The following is a 15,875-nucleotide window of genomic DNA, read 5'->3' as shown; positions in this document are numbered from 1 at the left end:
CAGAGCAGAAAAGCAAGCCTGTATTTTCTGATTGAATATGTCTATTCCCAGTGGCACAAGTAGCATATCAGCAACATAATAAAGCGAACACAGAACAATATGATGTTGTGGCAACACACATTCATAGACTCATGGGGATTTTTGGAGAAAATTGTAAATTATTTTATAAAATTACATTCATATGGGTTTGGGGTTTCTCTGGGGTGGGTTCAGAGGAGAGTGATTGATAGACAGAGATGAAGAGACAGACTCCCACAGCCCCCGGGGAGGGCAACTCATTCTAAAACCCTTTCTCTGCCCCCACACATCCCTCCCCTCCACATTTTCACTGTTGCTTGAGCATTGAACACCATTATAAATCCTCCCCTGCTTTAAACACTCCCTTCTCTCACCCAGTTACAAACTAGGCACTCACAACACATACATGACACATGAGGCATCAATACACGAAAACGCTCCCAGACGCATACATCCTTCACCCAGCAGACAGAGGATCGAGAAGGATTCAAGTCTCAGGCACCAAATGCTTTTCTATCACTATGCCTTTTGCTTCTCATTTGAGGCAAAAGAAATACACACGTCACTAACTTTTATGTCCATTTTGTTAGCTATAAGGCAAACCAGTTCAAGCATAATCATTGTGCTTTAGCAATTAGTGAAAGAACATTCATCGCTTTCTTTCCTTAAAATCAGAAATGTTCTAACTACCAATTTTTCACAAGAACGTGTTGATTCCATTGAGGTTGTGGCTTTACATGCTGCTGAAGAAGGAAATATGAGGTTACTGATCTGCTTTCCATTTTAATGAGCCAAAGATTTGCCAAGCACTCGCCAAACCACGGGGGGCACTAACATTCTGTCCTGTCAATTTACCATCAGAGCAGACAAACGGGTGTCAGAAGAGAGCCTTCCCCTGCACATCGCAAACGTTCCCAAGTGTGTGTGCATGTGTGTGCATGTGTGTGAGTTAGCGGAGGGTGGGGAGGGGCTCTGCTGTCTCTTGTGATAGCTGCAATCAGTCCCTGCCAAATCTGCTGACACACCACTTGCTTCTTCCTGTAACTAATGCATTTATTAATTGAATTGGGAGGCTAGGAGGCGGCCCTCGAAATCTGAAATGGACTTCTTTTACAGCACAGAGCTTGTTAATGGAGTGGGAGGGTGTGACTGCACTACAATATTGAGGACTGTCAAATGCCGGTGTAGAGCTCCCTGATCCAATCAACCTCCATTCTCCAGTGTGAGGTTTCAGGCATGGGAGGGAAGGTGTGCACTTCTAATGAGCAAGACTTAACAGTTCTGGCTAGAGAAAAGCTGGTTGACTTTTGAACGACAAAACGCAAGCCCACCTATTCCCAAGTGCACAAACGACATGTTTTCTTGACACAGGTCTGTACTGGGGTCTTGTTAGCTTGTCTGCTTTCAGTGTAATTTTTTTATTGAAACCATGCATATTTTCTTTGTTTATTTTTCCCCCACTTGTATTGTTCTGGCCTTCCTACCACTGTTTAATTATTACTCCTCACCTCTCGTGTAAATAAAACGATCGAGTCCCACTGAGACATTTAACAACACAGGCAATCAGTTTAAAATGAAACACCTGCTGTTAAATTTAGTTCTTGTTTTTTGCTAACCTTCATGGTTCTGAAATGGTATGTTGTGTGCAATCAGCACGTTTACACCCCTCTAGAGAAGTAACCACATAATAGATCTTTGTAAAACTCAATTATCATCCTAAAGGAGAATCTCAGCTCACACACAGCCTTACGGTATAGAAAAGCATCCTCACTGCTAAGAAATGGTAATAGGTGAGACTAATGTGAATGTTATAAACATATATTTAAAATTTAAAAATGTCCATGGGGAACTACAAATTTACAAGATGCAATAGGCTGCTGACACTTTTAATTTATTTAATTATGTAACCTTTTACACAAAAAGTAGTGAATTCAGGAAGTGCATTCTATGGCCAAGAATATTTGCACAGGAAAAACTCCAAAAGCCATAGAAACAATACAAAAGCCCTGCTCTTCATATATTGAATAGGGTGTAGAGCCTTTTTTGCCCTTATTGCCTGCTGTTAAACTTTGTATAGATGGCACAGATGAATACTGTGCCCTCTAGCCCATAGCAGGGTTTCTAGAGTGGGGAGGGTAAACAGCCTGCGCTGTCTTTGGTATAAAGCCACCATACATTACAGGTATTCACTGCGACTGAGGTCAAGACTCGGGCAGTTCAGTGCTTTCAGCACTCTTCTCCTTGAACCGTTCATTGTTACATGCCCTACTTTGTGACATGGCTCATTATCTCGTTAGTATATATACAGGCACTCATGTTGTAATCCAGTCATGGCAGGCAGTACACTGTTGTCCGCAATAACAGGCTAAGTAGTGGCGGTCACATCGAATCTGACCTTACAGGTGCCATCACAAATAGGCTTCTCCCATTGCTGTTAGTGAAGAAGTGTTTGTTTGTTTATAAATTTGATTTTCCATTGAGTTTATTTGGAAAAATGTATTCGGGCTATATACCTGCTTGCTAGTGTCAGCTGGGCTGTCACACTAGTTAGTTGCATAATGTTTCTTTCCTAGTGGAAGGTCTAGCTTTCTGTCCAATACATTTAGCTAAAGGCCCCAAGACACAGTACATTAAACAGCTGTGTTTTCCTGTTTTCACCATGACACACTAAGCCTTTTTTTTTCTTTTTAACTTAACAGTTTATGGTTTTGTTAAATGTAATGCAAAAAATGTGACTGACAGCGATTTGATTTTGTACAGTTGTAACCAGACTTGGATGAGTGAATTGCCCAGAAAGTAACAGTTGGAAAGTGTGAAATCAAACAGGAAAAAAAAATCTATACTCGTATGGGAAATGCTGAATAACGCCTTTGAAGTTTGAAGAGATGAATACAATCTGCAAAACCATTACAATTATTTTAAATTTGGAAGATGTGATCAATATGCTTAATTGTATGTGTGCACAAAGATGTTTTGCTCATCACAGTGGTGTGACGTTCCTCAGATTGTTTCAAGTATTGTTTCTCTGACTGATTCTATATGCTCTAGCAGTAAAAAAAAAACAAAAAAAAACAGAGTTTTACATGTGTCAGAACATAAAAGCCTTGCTCAAATTATGGCTCTCAGAAAAGCTCAGAATACTTACTTGAGCTTCCTCTTTTATGTTAGTAACAGGGTTATAGTAAACCTAATCCTTGTTAAATCTGTCCAGGTATAGAGGCTGACTGTAGATCGTGCAGTTTAGTAGAAACCTGTGGTATGAATAGTTTGATTAACCATGATTTGTTTTCTATCCCATGAGGTTGCATAGAACGAGATTAAAGGTCTGTAGAGCAGTGACTGGTGCCACATGAACAGGTCCGTGTGGCATTGTACTACAGTGAAAACTCATGACATGCGCCACTGAGCTGACTACAACTCCTCGCCCCAACAACGGTGCGGGGGCTGTGTGGTTGAGATTGTGCTGCAGGCGGTTTCATGTCCCAATTAAAAATCCAATCAAGCCTCCCTAGGATGTCCTAGAATGCTGCCTGAAGGACACACTGACAATACTGAATAGAATTCAGCATGGAAACAATTAAAGCGGTCACATTGAAAAACTAAAAACATCAAATTCATGTGGGACCAGCAGGGCTACATATTGGGGTTGATACCCCTGTACCACTGTTATAGAGCTACTGGGCATTAATGCACTATATTCTATAACATTTCTGCAGGTGTACAGAACAATCTTCAACATGGCATTAATACAGCAGGCATTACTATTGTTTCCTGTTAGATAAATATCTAATTCACTAACCACTAGCGAGCAAGTCTCCTTTTATAAGTGAATACGTCATGTGAAATGGGCTCTTACTGTATAACAGATGTCACTCATGCAGTTTGGGTGAGAGGACCATGAAGATGAAGAGACAATAAGAGACACCCTTCACACAATGTATTAACTTATTATGAGTCTCACACACAGGCATTAAATGCACAAAAATCTTTACAGTGAAAACGACTATATTTCTTGTTAAATACAACAATCAACCCCCCTTTTTCCCCATCTAAAAAAGGTTTTCATCCAGGATCCACTTTGACTGACCTACAGTTGCCAGTCTGGGTTGTTTTCATGCTAAACACATGTGCATCCTGTGAAACTTGCACCACTAGCATTAAAGTGTGCTCAAACATTGTTGGTAAATGCAGAATGATTAAATTCTGCACATTCTCTGCACAGGATGACATTTATACACAGATAAGAGGTATAAGAATATTTGGCAATGCTGCTCTGTGATTAGCGGGTTTCCCATTTGTGATTTATAATCTTCTGTAATGCTGATTTGAAGAGAGAGGCTGGTTTTTCTATCCAAAATCAGAAAGCAATCTAGCTGTTGCAGATGTTTGTGCCGTTACACATCTTGTTAGTGTTGCTGCAAATTGCACAATTTCATTTTTCTAATGAATGGGGCGTTCTGTTTTTCTCGGAGGCTCTTATCTGTCTCGACTCCAGGGCCATCACTGCATTGTGGGGAGTTCACCCTGGCCTCTTAGCCTGGCACACAGGATAGTGAAGCAGTAGCTCTAGTGAGGCGGAAGGGAGTTACAGCAGGGAGGGAGGGAGGGAGTGCGGACTCACACGACAGATATGCCATCAGAACTAATGACAGCTGTAATGTGGCCCAGGCATTGAGACTGACCTTCCCCCTGGAAATGTCCTTGATAACAAATCCCAATTCCTCTGCACAGGAAATCTGATCAGAAGAAAGCCGGGCCCTTAGTAAATTATTCATCTGCTCCTAGGCCACTTTCTTTCCCCTATCCTTCAGCTGCTACTCGCTTTTATTTTTGGAAAGAGCAGACACCCGAGGAACAGATTCTAGGATTTTAACGAGCATTGTGCCCTCAAGTTGCCAGCATCAAAATCACATGGCTCTCCTTTCCTGTGCATTGAGAGGGTGCTCTGATGTAAATATGGAGGTCATATCAGTTGTATTGTAATGATTTTTTGATGATGAATATTAATATTATTATTAATCATCCAGCAGTTTACATTTGATATTGTGCCAAAGTGGAACCCATGTGAAGGCTCTTGGGAGACAAGAGAGCTCTGTTGTGTCTAGAGTGACAATGTACAGCCCTTCAGACAAGATCAAGTAATATAGACTCCCCTTACATTTAGTCAATGTGACATTTCCCTCAAATAACCAGGTCATTTTTTAATCTGTGTTTTAATTTTTTCAGCACTGTTAGACACTGTATGCTGTCATGTTTCTATCACACACTTCACAAGAAATAAGTCAAATGAAATCAAAAGAACCAAAATACCCCCACCACCTAGACTAGGGCAGGGTTTTAAGGGCATAGATTTGATTGCTTTTCTTCTTGTGCCAGGAGAGCCACTGTTTTCATTTATTCATGCGCTGTGTGGTTTTCATGTTGCCCTGCTGGAAGAGAGCTAACCTTATTAGCCAGGTTGTGCCCAGTGCCTCTGACAAATTCAATCCAGCTCTCCGAAAACATTGGCCTAAACATGGTCAAAATTCAGGTCACATTCTTCCCTCTTTGTGTTCCACGTGGTGCAGCTGTTGTTCCCTGCACAATAAAATGCCCCAGAGTGTGACATCTTACTGCACTGATGTATAATCATCAGCAGATTACCAGGCCATTACAGTACATTTTGTCATCATGAGGTGTGATGCACGTTTTCCATATACTGGAGGTGCAAATCAGTGATGTCATCATTTAAATTTAGAATAGGTCCTTATTTGATTTCAGTGCTACAACAAAGCCACAGATTTCAGAGACTCCCATCAGCGTAGGCTAGCGACTGTGAAGCTGAATGTACTATGATTAAAGCAAACAGGATTACTGACCACAACATATCTGCTGTCAGCGTTTGACCTTGTTGATTTGCGGGAGTGAAGTCCCTTAATGTATCGGCACCTTGTCTGCTGATAATATCCAGAGCTGGCTTGAGCGATAGTGGCGGTGGGGCGGTGAAGGACAGAGGAACATTATCCACTGTTCAGTCATCGTGTCTGTCAAGTGGCCATCGCAGCTGACTCAACCTGCACCATCATCTAACCATTTCTTGTACATGTGGGTAGGGTTGTGAAGCTGGAGTGGGCCTGTCCTGTGACCACTGTGCTGGTAGATAGTGATTTTCTTAACTGTCTGAAAGGAGGCCAAGGAGGTTGAATACAGGCCGAGTGTACCTATCCCTCATCTTCAGACAGTGTCTGGACAGCAGCAGGTGTTCAGAGGAGGAGCAGGAGGGTGGGGGGTAATATTTGGAGAGTTTGTTCATGCTACTAGTGCCCACAGATGCCAGGCTGATACCCAATCTCCCTGCCAAGGGACAGACTAGCTTTCAGGAACAGGAAGGGCAGATGCACATGGTTCCCGATTAAGAGTCATCTGAGCCTTTCCAAGGCTAGAAGTGGGCAAAACAAGCTCTTCTTTTATTAATTGACTTGCAAACTTTGTCGTTCTTATTGTTTTTTTCATTCCTTGTATATTTATTTCCAAATCAGAATCACTGTGCATAATCATCTTGTTAGGAGGGCTAACCCTGGAGGTAACTAATGTGTAAAGTGCTATTTATTCAATCAGTGCTCCCAAGAATCCAAACACTCTCTGTCTGGTGTACCCAAAGAGAAATGATCGGCTTGTGAAAGTGCCAAGCTTAGTGATGAAGATGGGATTCCAACCCCCTATCTCTTGTGTCAGTCCTGAGCTTCTGGACTTCCTTTTCTGGATGACAAATTTAAATGATTACTTTATAACATTGTCATTGTCATGTTTTTTGGGGGGTTCCATATCTTGGTAGTTGCATGTTACACTGGAAGTATTCTGTAGGATTTTTTTTTTATTCTGGCTTTGACCCGTGTGATCTGTGATGAATACTCGTTCCTGCAAGTTATTAAAAGAGTTTACTCCAGCAACCAACTTAAACTGTACAAAGCATAGTGCAACATGACAGTAATTCATCGCAGGACATAAGATCCTCTTTCCTCAAGGTGGGTATGCGGAACAAACTTCCTAACCATTCCTAATATCTTAAATTATATTGTAATTGATCTATGTCAGTGTTTCCCTCTCATGCTGTATACATGAGAACACAATCTCATGGTATAACACTAGCGTGCTTCCCCAGGACAGGTCTTTGGACAAGGTATTTTAAATGTATTGGTGGGGGGGTGAAACTATCCAAGAAGAAAGAGCAAAAAACCCTTTTAATTCCTCAATTTATTTAGATCTCTTGCTTTTCTGCATGATCGAAAGTAATTGAGTCATTTATCATTTTCCCAAGTGCAAGGAGCAGAAGATCAGTTTAAAGAGCAAAAGATTGGAGGGGTTTAAAACAATAATTCTGGTAGATTAACACTCTGGGAACAGTATTTAAGAGAACAACCTTTTAATTAGAAAAAAAAAAAAAATGAGTAGCGTTGGTACACAGTCGGTTAATTGAGGCCTCTCTACATGATATCTGCAAAGAGCAACCTGCCCTTTCACAGTGACACATGAAGCAGGGCTACCACTGCAATTGCTCGTAGTGCAGAAGGTGAGCTGAAGGTTCACACAGGGGTAGGGAGACTCGGTAAGTGCCACTTGGTATGGACAGCAGGGGAAGAAGTCCCAGTCATCTGCCATCGTTCAGCTCCACAATTTCGGGCTCCACTCCCCATGGAATTATTTGCAGAAACGCAATGGTGGGGCTCCTGGTAAGCCAAGAAGCAATTCAGAACAACAGTGCCTGAGACTTAGACATAATCAGGTGGGCTGCTTGTGTTTTTATGATTTGTCTTGGAGTCTTCAGGAAATCGGCTGTGTGAGAACTCTGTGATCTTTATGCCTTGTCCGGTGCTGCATTAATCTGCGAACTAGACCCTTAATCTGAAAAAACTGCAGCAGCTAAGCAGCAATGGTTTATACAGAACCCCGATGTATTAAATCAAGCAGCCTTCGCACAAGCAATAATGGGTTTGATGAAACATTGAACTCAAACCATAGCAGACATGGAGACATCCAACTCTGGCAGCCTGGCTGTGTGCGTCGCCCAGGGTCTGCTTCAGGTGCTGACACAGAGTGCTTATGCTTCATTGGTGCTCATTTTCTTGTGGCAGAGCTGTTTCAGAAAATCAGGGCAAAGAACTAAGAACAAAGACATTGTCAAACTTGCTCTGAAGAAATCAGATTTTGGTGCTGGCACTTTTATTTAGATTGTGTTTAACAATGTACACCATTTCAAAGTGTAGCTTGACAATGTTAGTACACAGAACAGCTTTAATGACTCCTGGATATCAGTAAGCATATGCGAATAATAAGGCACTATTGTATATTGAAGGGGAAAAGGGCTATAATTCATATCAGTAACTATTCAGACTGAGTGGTATTTACAGAACATGACCTAGCGTCTCACAGAGCAAGTGTTTGAACAGGTAACAGGGATTGATTGAGGCAAGCAGCTGAAACCGCGTGGTCACTGAACCAGCTCACAGAGTATTCTTCAGAGAACCCATTTGCTGGCTGAGATTTTATGGATCTTAGGCATATTGTTCAGGTTCACAAGTGTAATGTGGGGGAGAAATTACATTAGCTCTGGTGGAACAATCCGCCGTATGATTACAGAAACACCAGGTTACATCAGGGTAAGTGCCTCCAGAACTGAGGAAAGACATGGCGCTGGGAATCTCCTAAATTACTGTGGGGGTCTGCCGCTGGGAGACCTGAAAGTGATCTGAGCTTTCAGAGTGTGTAAGGTTGCCGCAAGGTTCATCTAATAAGTACCTGGTTTGGGGGAGTGTTTAGATTATTTGACTTTGAATTACACTAAAACCACTGTAAGGGGACCCTTCAGAAGGAAGATAATGGGACTTTAAAAACCTCAATAACAATCAAATATTAAGAATACATGCATGGATTTGGCCTAATTGACAGCTCAATGCACTATTTATGTTAGTAAAGATGGACCAAGATGTATTTGATGTATTTTTAGTTTTATGCCCAGTTCACAGTTCGGCTGTTTTTTGTTTTTTAAATCCCATTATGCTTAGATGATACCTGTTATGTATGTATGTATGTATGTATTTATTTATTTATTTTACTAACAAGAAAACAACACATAGACCTTGCGAAGTGTCAAATAAATCTTTCTGTTTGTAAAGATAACAGTCCCTGTAGGAGGTTTAAGGCTTTGGTTTCCATTTGGCAACATTGAGCTTGTTTCTATTATTTATTTTTCTTGTGTTGTTTTATTAAGAAACTCTTTTAAATGACGTATAGCCCAAAGACTGTGGGCTGTTTTTAATGTCTGTTCAGAAGGTCAGTAAGAATGTGATGATTATTGATCCTCTGATGACCAAATCAGACGTGCCCCTCACTCCCTCTCTCTGCCGGGCAACTCCAAAGTCCACACATCCTACCGCGGACCAAAGGGGACGATTTCAATTCCACAGCCGTAGAGCCGATCCCATTCAAATGAAGATAGCTGTTTAAGGATTCATAAAGCCGTCTGTTTGTTTTTGATGCACCTGCCGTGTCTGTCTCTGGGGGTCTGTTTTATTACAAAGCTGATTGCATTCTGACAGTTTTGATTTGTTGAAATGTTACCCAAGGTACTTTTACCCAGTGTCGTGATGACTTGCCTCACATTGTTTTAAAAGTGTGTGGTTTTTAAATGCTGTAAGCTAAAGAAGTACAAAAAACTAAAACTAAAAATTAAAGGGGTGATGCTCCGATTTCCAGTCTGGACGTGTGTTTTTCTGTGATGTCATCCTGGATGTGTCTATGGCAGAATCTGCTCTGGGGCCTTATCAAAGCCTCCATGTAAAACAGACCTCTGCCATTATCAACAGTCTGCTGTTCCTGTGATACTGAGGCCACCTATGAAAAATTAGGAGATCAGAGATTTTATTTTTTTAAATCTAAGAGCTTTTATTCCCTTTACTTGATTATATCCATTTTAGCTACAAGTATATCAAGCACCTCAAACCACAGAGAGATCCCATGGCAGTTAGGTCAGCCAAGTCTCCCTGAGTGTTTCTCTGAGCAAGGAGCCCAGTCTCAGTGTGCCGTCTCCCTCAGATGTGTGGCATGAGGAGGTGGTGATGCCTACTTCAACCAGGCACTCACCAGGTACCAGCAAGAGCAACTCCATCTTTGGAATAGACACATTTTTCATATAGAGGGTGCTTTTTGGTATAGTGGATCATTTAAGATACGTTGTCAGCCTCTAGGAAACCGGACATAAACACTCCAAGGGGAGACTGAAAAGTGAGTGGAGGAATCCAGTGGGCCTGTCCTTAGATAAGAGATTTTGTTGTAACTGCTTTTCCACTACAGCATTGTGATAGCAGCAGTGGTCAGCAGAAGGTCAGCATTTTTTTTATTTTTTATTTTTATTTTTTAAACTAGCTGGCTCTGAATCTCTGTTGAAGCCGTCTACAGGGAGGGGTCTGGATATGACCATGCTGTCTTACACCTGTCTATCAGATACAGGGTATTGGCTGTCCCGCTTTATAGGATTAACAGAGAATTGACTGAGGAAATCTGTGGAGAATTAATTAAGGCCTCCTGCATATTGATCCAGATTACCTGACAAAAACCCAGAAACTGAACCAAACTCAAATCCACTAAAAAATTATTTAAAAAAAAATGAACTTGGAAATGCACGAGGAAAAAGTGACTGGGAAGCACCGAGAGATTGATGACCATATTTGCACCAATATGACTGTGAATGTGTGCCATGTATTTTCCCTATGTATTTTGTTGCGTGAGCCCCAGCCTGTGTGACGGCCACGCTACTTTGTCACTGCTCCAGCAATCTGTCTCCTGCAGTCGTGCCATTAAAGTGTCTTTGAAGAGAATTGAATTGCAAGAGAGGGAGGGAGTTTATTAAGTGATTGATCTACAGTGTATTGCTGCAGCAGGAGCAGGTCACACATTAATGAGATCCCAGTAATACGCCGTCAGTGCCGGCTGACTCTGTGACTCTGCTAAGACCGCCGGCTCCCATCCTACACCGGGACAGGAACAACCAGGACCCTTCTAACAGCTGACTGTGGTCAATCTTATTAATACTGTGGAGCAGTATTCTGCCACTTGGGGTTCTTGAGAGCTGGAGAAATTTTGCTTTTAATTCCACTTGAGCTGTTAATTAGTTAATTGAGCTAATCGTGCACTTGATCGATTTAAACCCGTTCCCAAGTCTAATACAGGTGCTGATTTAAAGCGACCCATTAAGCCTTCTGGATGGTGGCCCGGGGGGACAGGATGTGTCACAACAGTTCTATAGAGTGGTTAAACAGGGCAGAGGCTCCCTCTGTTCATGTCTACACCTCCGTCTGCATGCTGTTGGGTCGATGTGGAGTTCACAGCGAAAAGGGGAACCGTGGCGATAAACTGTGGCTTCAAAACGCGGCCCATAGGTCCATCAGCCGGTGCTGGGCAGTGTGGGACAGGGCTGGGGTGCTCTATTCTCAGACAAGAGGGTCTCACCGGTGTCTGTCTGTGCATTTACTCTTTCCTCAGCCCACCAGTGAGGAGGACCTGTGCCCCATCTGCTATGCACACCCAATCTCTGCCGTCTTCAAGCCCTGTTCCCACAAGTCTTGCAAGTGAGTACCACCACCAGCTCTCTGCAGTGTCTGTGGACTTTAACCCATAGGAACCCTATATACACCGAGACCTGGTAGATTGGGATAATATATTTTTGTCAAGCCTGTTAATTGCGGGTGACATATAAACTATATCAGTTAAAAGTTAATTTCACAATTCAGCAGCAGGCTGTTTCCCACTGTCCAGCACAAGCCCATAATAACACGTGTATTGCACTGTATTCTTCACTGTGGAACTGACTGCATTAGGGTTTAATGCTGTATCCTTCAGTTATTAGACCACAAAATGGGGTTCAAATGAGTCATTACTACAATGGTGAGGGTAATACACTCCAAGCACTGCAGCACTGGACTACATTATATGATTACTGATAGTGTCAGTGCAGAATGTCTCTCTCTCTCTCTCTACTGCATTCAGTATGTGCACCTTTCCCAGCGCTGATCTCTCTCTCTCTCTCTCTCTCTCTCAGAGCTTGTATCAACCAGCATTTGATGAACAATAAAGACTGCTTCTTCTGCAAGGCCACCATCACAGGAGTGGAGGACTACAGCAAGCCAGCCTCCTCTTAGCACCCCTGCCTCTCCCTGAGCATCAGCCCAGGGCAGGGCATACGAACCCACCCACCTCACACACCCTTCAACATACACAAGGGAGCGGAACACATGCATGCACGCGCACACACACGCACACGCTCACCCACACAGACACACACACATTGTGAGTGTTTGCTATTTCTATGGATATTTCCCATTGTATTTATTTTTACAATTTCCCATGCCTTTTAAGTAAAGCCCCATGCAGACTATTGCCAGAGAGGAAAGAGAGAACATTCACCCTTTTTAAATAAATGCACCGGTTTACACAGGGAGAACTTCTATTCATGATCATTATTTTGAGGATTTAAATAGCTAGGGGAAATTTTCAGTTATTTTCTCCCATTTTGAAAGTAGTACCTGGCAATGGAGCCACAGCCAGACACCTTCTCCTTCACCATTGCCCCTCCCTCCAGTGAATGTCTTGTTTCAGTGGGTGGTTGTCTAACTGCTGCATCCATCAATCACAGTGCGTTAAACCAGGACTGTGTTGCTGCTTTTTAGAGCAAAGGTTAGTTATCACAGCACATGGACATGTGCACTGGGAATGTTGAAACATACAGTCACTGTAATTGTCACCCAGCTGTAAAATGCACGCCTGCAAACCCGGTCTCGCTGACACACACCACCACACCCAGATAATATGCCAAAGCCCCTTGAGTTTTTGCACTGTCAAAGTTCCAGTATTTGGAGGGAGATTGAGAGACTAGAACAAAGCTACTTGGTGAGAGAACTGGAGGAAGACTCAGTCCCCTGCTCCTCATACTCCAATATCAGATGGCCAAGGGACACTCCAGTGGTAGGAGGTGTGTTAAAAGTTTTTGGAATTAAATCATATCACTGTGGGGCATGTTCTTGGCTATATAGGGCTAACTGTCAACGGCTCGACACAGCTCGGCAACATTGCACTGGGATCCACAGAGCACCCACACGGCCAGCCCGGGCCCAGATGGGCAATCCACGGATTCGTGGTGTCTACTGGCCAGGGCCACGAGCTCGTCTATCGGGGGATCGGTACAACAGTGGACAATTCAGAAAATGAGCCTTTCCAGTCGTGACAGGAGTTCTAGAAACCAGCTGCTATGGAGATAGAAACAAAGTTAAACTGGTCCAGTAAAGAGACTGATATGACTGTAATTCAGAATGTGAATCTTTTGGATGAACCTCCTGCCTTCCTTCACTCCTCCCTTAATAGTGTAGGGTGGCAGTGATTTACAGTGGGGTAAGATACAGGACTGGGCTTTCTCATTGGACAAAAGTAAAACAGATTTATGAAATATATAAGCAAAACAGATTTTATATATATATATTTCTCCCTCAAGCCTTACTGTCACTATATCCCAGGTAATGCTAAATGCTACAACAGCACACACTTTCTATAGGATCTAGGTCATCTACACTTAATTGAAATAGAGCTATAACACAAGACTGCAGAATGTGGGTCTCGGGCATCCTATCTGGACACCTGAGGAAATTTGCTACTCCATTTCCTCCCTTGTTGTCCCCTGGGAAAAACACGTCTTTCTGTGAGTGTCTCGTTTTGAAATAGAACTACAAGCTCCTGGACAAAAAAAAAAGACCAGGAGAGGCTTAAATTACACGGCTCCGTCCAGATCAACATGCACCAGCACAGCTCCAGGTATTGTCATTATTTCCTGTGGAAGATCTATTGTGGCTCTCAATTATGGGGGTATTCATTGTGATTGGCAGTCCTGAGAGTAGGTCTGTGCAGCCCCCCTAGTGAGGCATGATACAGTGCCGGGGCTATTTCAGTCGTCCGTTCCAGTGGCGACACATCCCAATTATTTCTCTCTTAGCGTTAATCTTCTCCCATTACCTCCCTGACTTTATTAAACCTTGAGCATCGAGACATTCGGGTTTACTGCCTGCGCCATTACAGCTTGTGTTTATCTGATTTATTTATGTGCGCGCGCACACACACACACACCTCACTCTTTCACTCCTCTACCTTAACCTACGTAGGTGTGGAGCAGACCGAAAGATTGTCTTCTCCTGCAGTATAACCTGATCTGATTTCCCAGACAAGGAACCTAATCAGTTTCGCAGATTGGAGTTCAAGTTCACCGGCGTCCAAAAATATTGTGTCATTTATAAAGGATGGTGTTCAGTTAAGTGAGCCACCAGAGGCCCCGAATTCTTACCACAGAGATGCCTAAGGCCACTGTGACCCCATCTGGTCTTCATTTATTAACCCCACCAGCTTGTCTCTAGTAAATTCACACTATCTTGTCCCTGAGCATTTTTCCCCCGTATTCTTGCTGTCCATCATGATCAATTGGCTTGCATTTCTTTTGATTTCCTCAGAGAAACTTCCTCCCTGACCATGCCCTTCACTATCTTCATTTTTGTGTAGATAGTGAAGTAGTTTGATTTTGATTCTCTCACTCAGTTTGTGATTTATGTATTTTTAGGTCAAAAGTGACAGCCCCTCAACCGCCGTCCTTAGTCTCAGTGTTATGTTAACAGAGGCCCTTAACCCAGGGGGCTCGGCCCACTCCAAAAAAACAACCACAAACAGCACGCATATTATTTCCATAACTGATGGGGGTAATACTGAGGTGAGCTCTTTGACACAAAGAATGATCATGTGATCTTGGAGCTGCTATAGTAATACAGAGTTACTTGAGGGAGTTAACCAGGCATTGAGTTTGTTTGGATTACATCTGCTGCCCTCCAGTTGTGATGAAGTTGAGAGCCACTGCCCCAATGCGTGTGTGTGTGTGAGAGTGTGCAAGAATTTAGAGAACTGCTCTTTCAGCCACCGGCAAACCGCCCAACGTGGGGTGCTACACTGCTGGCAGGGAGGAGTGGTTGTATATGCAATACTAAATGGACTGTTCTTTTATTTTTGTTTTTGTTTTTTGTGAGAGTGCAAATATATCAACGGTGTAACATCATTAAATTATTTATCCTAACTCTTGATGTGGGTGTGTTTTATAAAGCAGGGGGGCATTGTAGAGTGAACAGAGAAAGACAGGCAGGAGGGCAGTGGGATTGGGGATCAGTTGTGAAACTAAACACCAGTGGTTCCCCACAATGCCCCTGATGGACCTCTCTCTGCACCCAAGCTAATTGAACTAATGAGTGTTTTATTTCAACTCTTCAACAGGTAAAGAGTATTTAGGTAAGAGCTGACAACTGGGCTAGGATGCAAACCCAGCAAACAGTTTTTTTTTTCCCAGAACCAGAAATTGGGAACAACTGAACCAAGCAACAGTTTTTCAGTTATTTATGCCCCCCCCTCCCCCCTCAATTTAAGACTGTTTTCCTCTTCAAAGTACAAAAGTCAGCCTATGGGAGTCAAGGTCTAGTGAGGGATTAATTAAAAACACTAGCACACAACAGGTAACAGTTGATTAAAATCAGGTTGCACTTATTTAGGAGTGTCGTAGCAAAGTTTTTCACCTGCCCATATGTCCCCCAATTGAAAGTGTGGCGTAGGATGTGTAAATCAAAGGGGGGAATAAAATCCCATTTAAATGCATCAACATTTCAGGTTGTACCACAACAAAATGTGAACAAAGTCCGAGGGGGGTGAATACCTCCAATTGCCAGTGTCAAAACAGTTATTCCATTTTTTTACATGGCAGCGGCTCTGGCAGTGCCAAAGACAAACAGCAGCTCCCTCTCCTGGACAGG

General features: G+C 42.7%; 1 protein-coding gene across 6 annotated transcripts in view; it reads left to right on the top strand.

Annotated features, from left to right (window-relative positions):
• Positions 1-15,151, top strand: part of rnf123 (ring finger protein 123) — a 121,936-nt gene extending 106,785 nt beyond the window's left edge. For 5 of the 6 annotated variants that reach the window (XM_066698273.1, XM_066698275.1, XM_066698272.1 and 2 more), the window contains 2 exons: positions 11,536-11,621; positions 12,092-15,151. In XM_066698273.1, coding sequence (XP_066554370.1) covers positions 11,536-11,621; positions 12,092-12,191 — 186 coding nt within the window. In that variant the 3' untranslated portion in view covers positions 12,192-15,151. Of the gene's footprint in view, positions 1-11,535; positions 11,622-12,091 lie in introns of those variants that run through there. The other variant, XR_010812634.1, reaches the window with a different exon arrangement.
• The last annotated feature ends 724 nt before the right edge of the window (positions 15,152-15,875 follow it).

This window comes from Amia ocellicauda, chromosome 3 (assembly GCF_036373705.1).
Source record: "Amia ocellicauda isolate fAmiCal2 chromosome 3, fAmiCal2.hap1, whole genome shotgun sequence".
Classification (NCBI taxonomy): Eukaryota; Metazoa; Chordata; class Actinopteri; order Amiiformes; family Amiidae; genus Amia; species Amia ocellicauda.
Note: the sequence above shows the minus strand (reverse complement) of the source record. Positions and strands in the feature narration are given on the sequence as shown.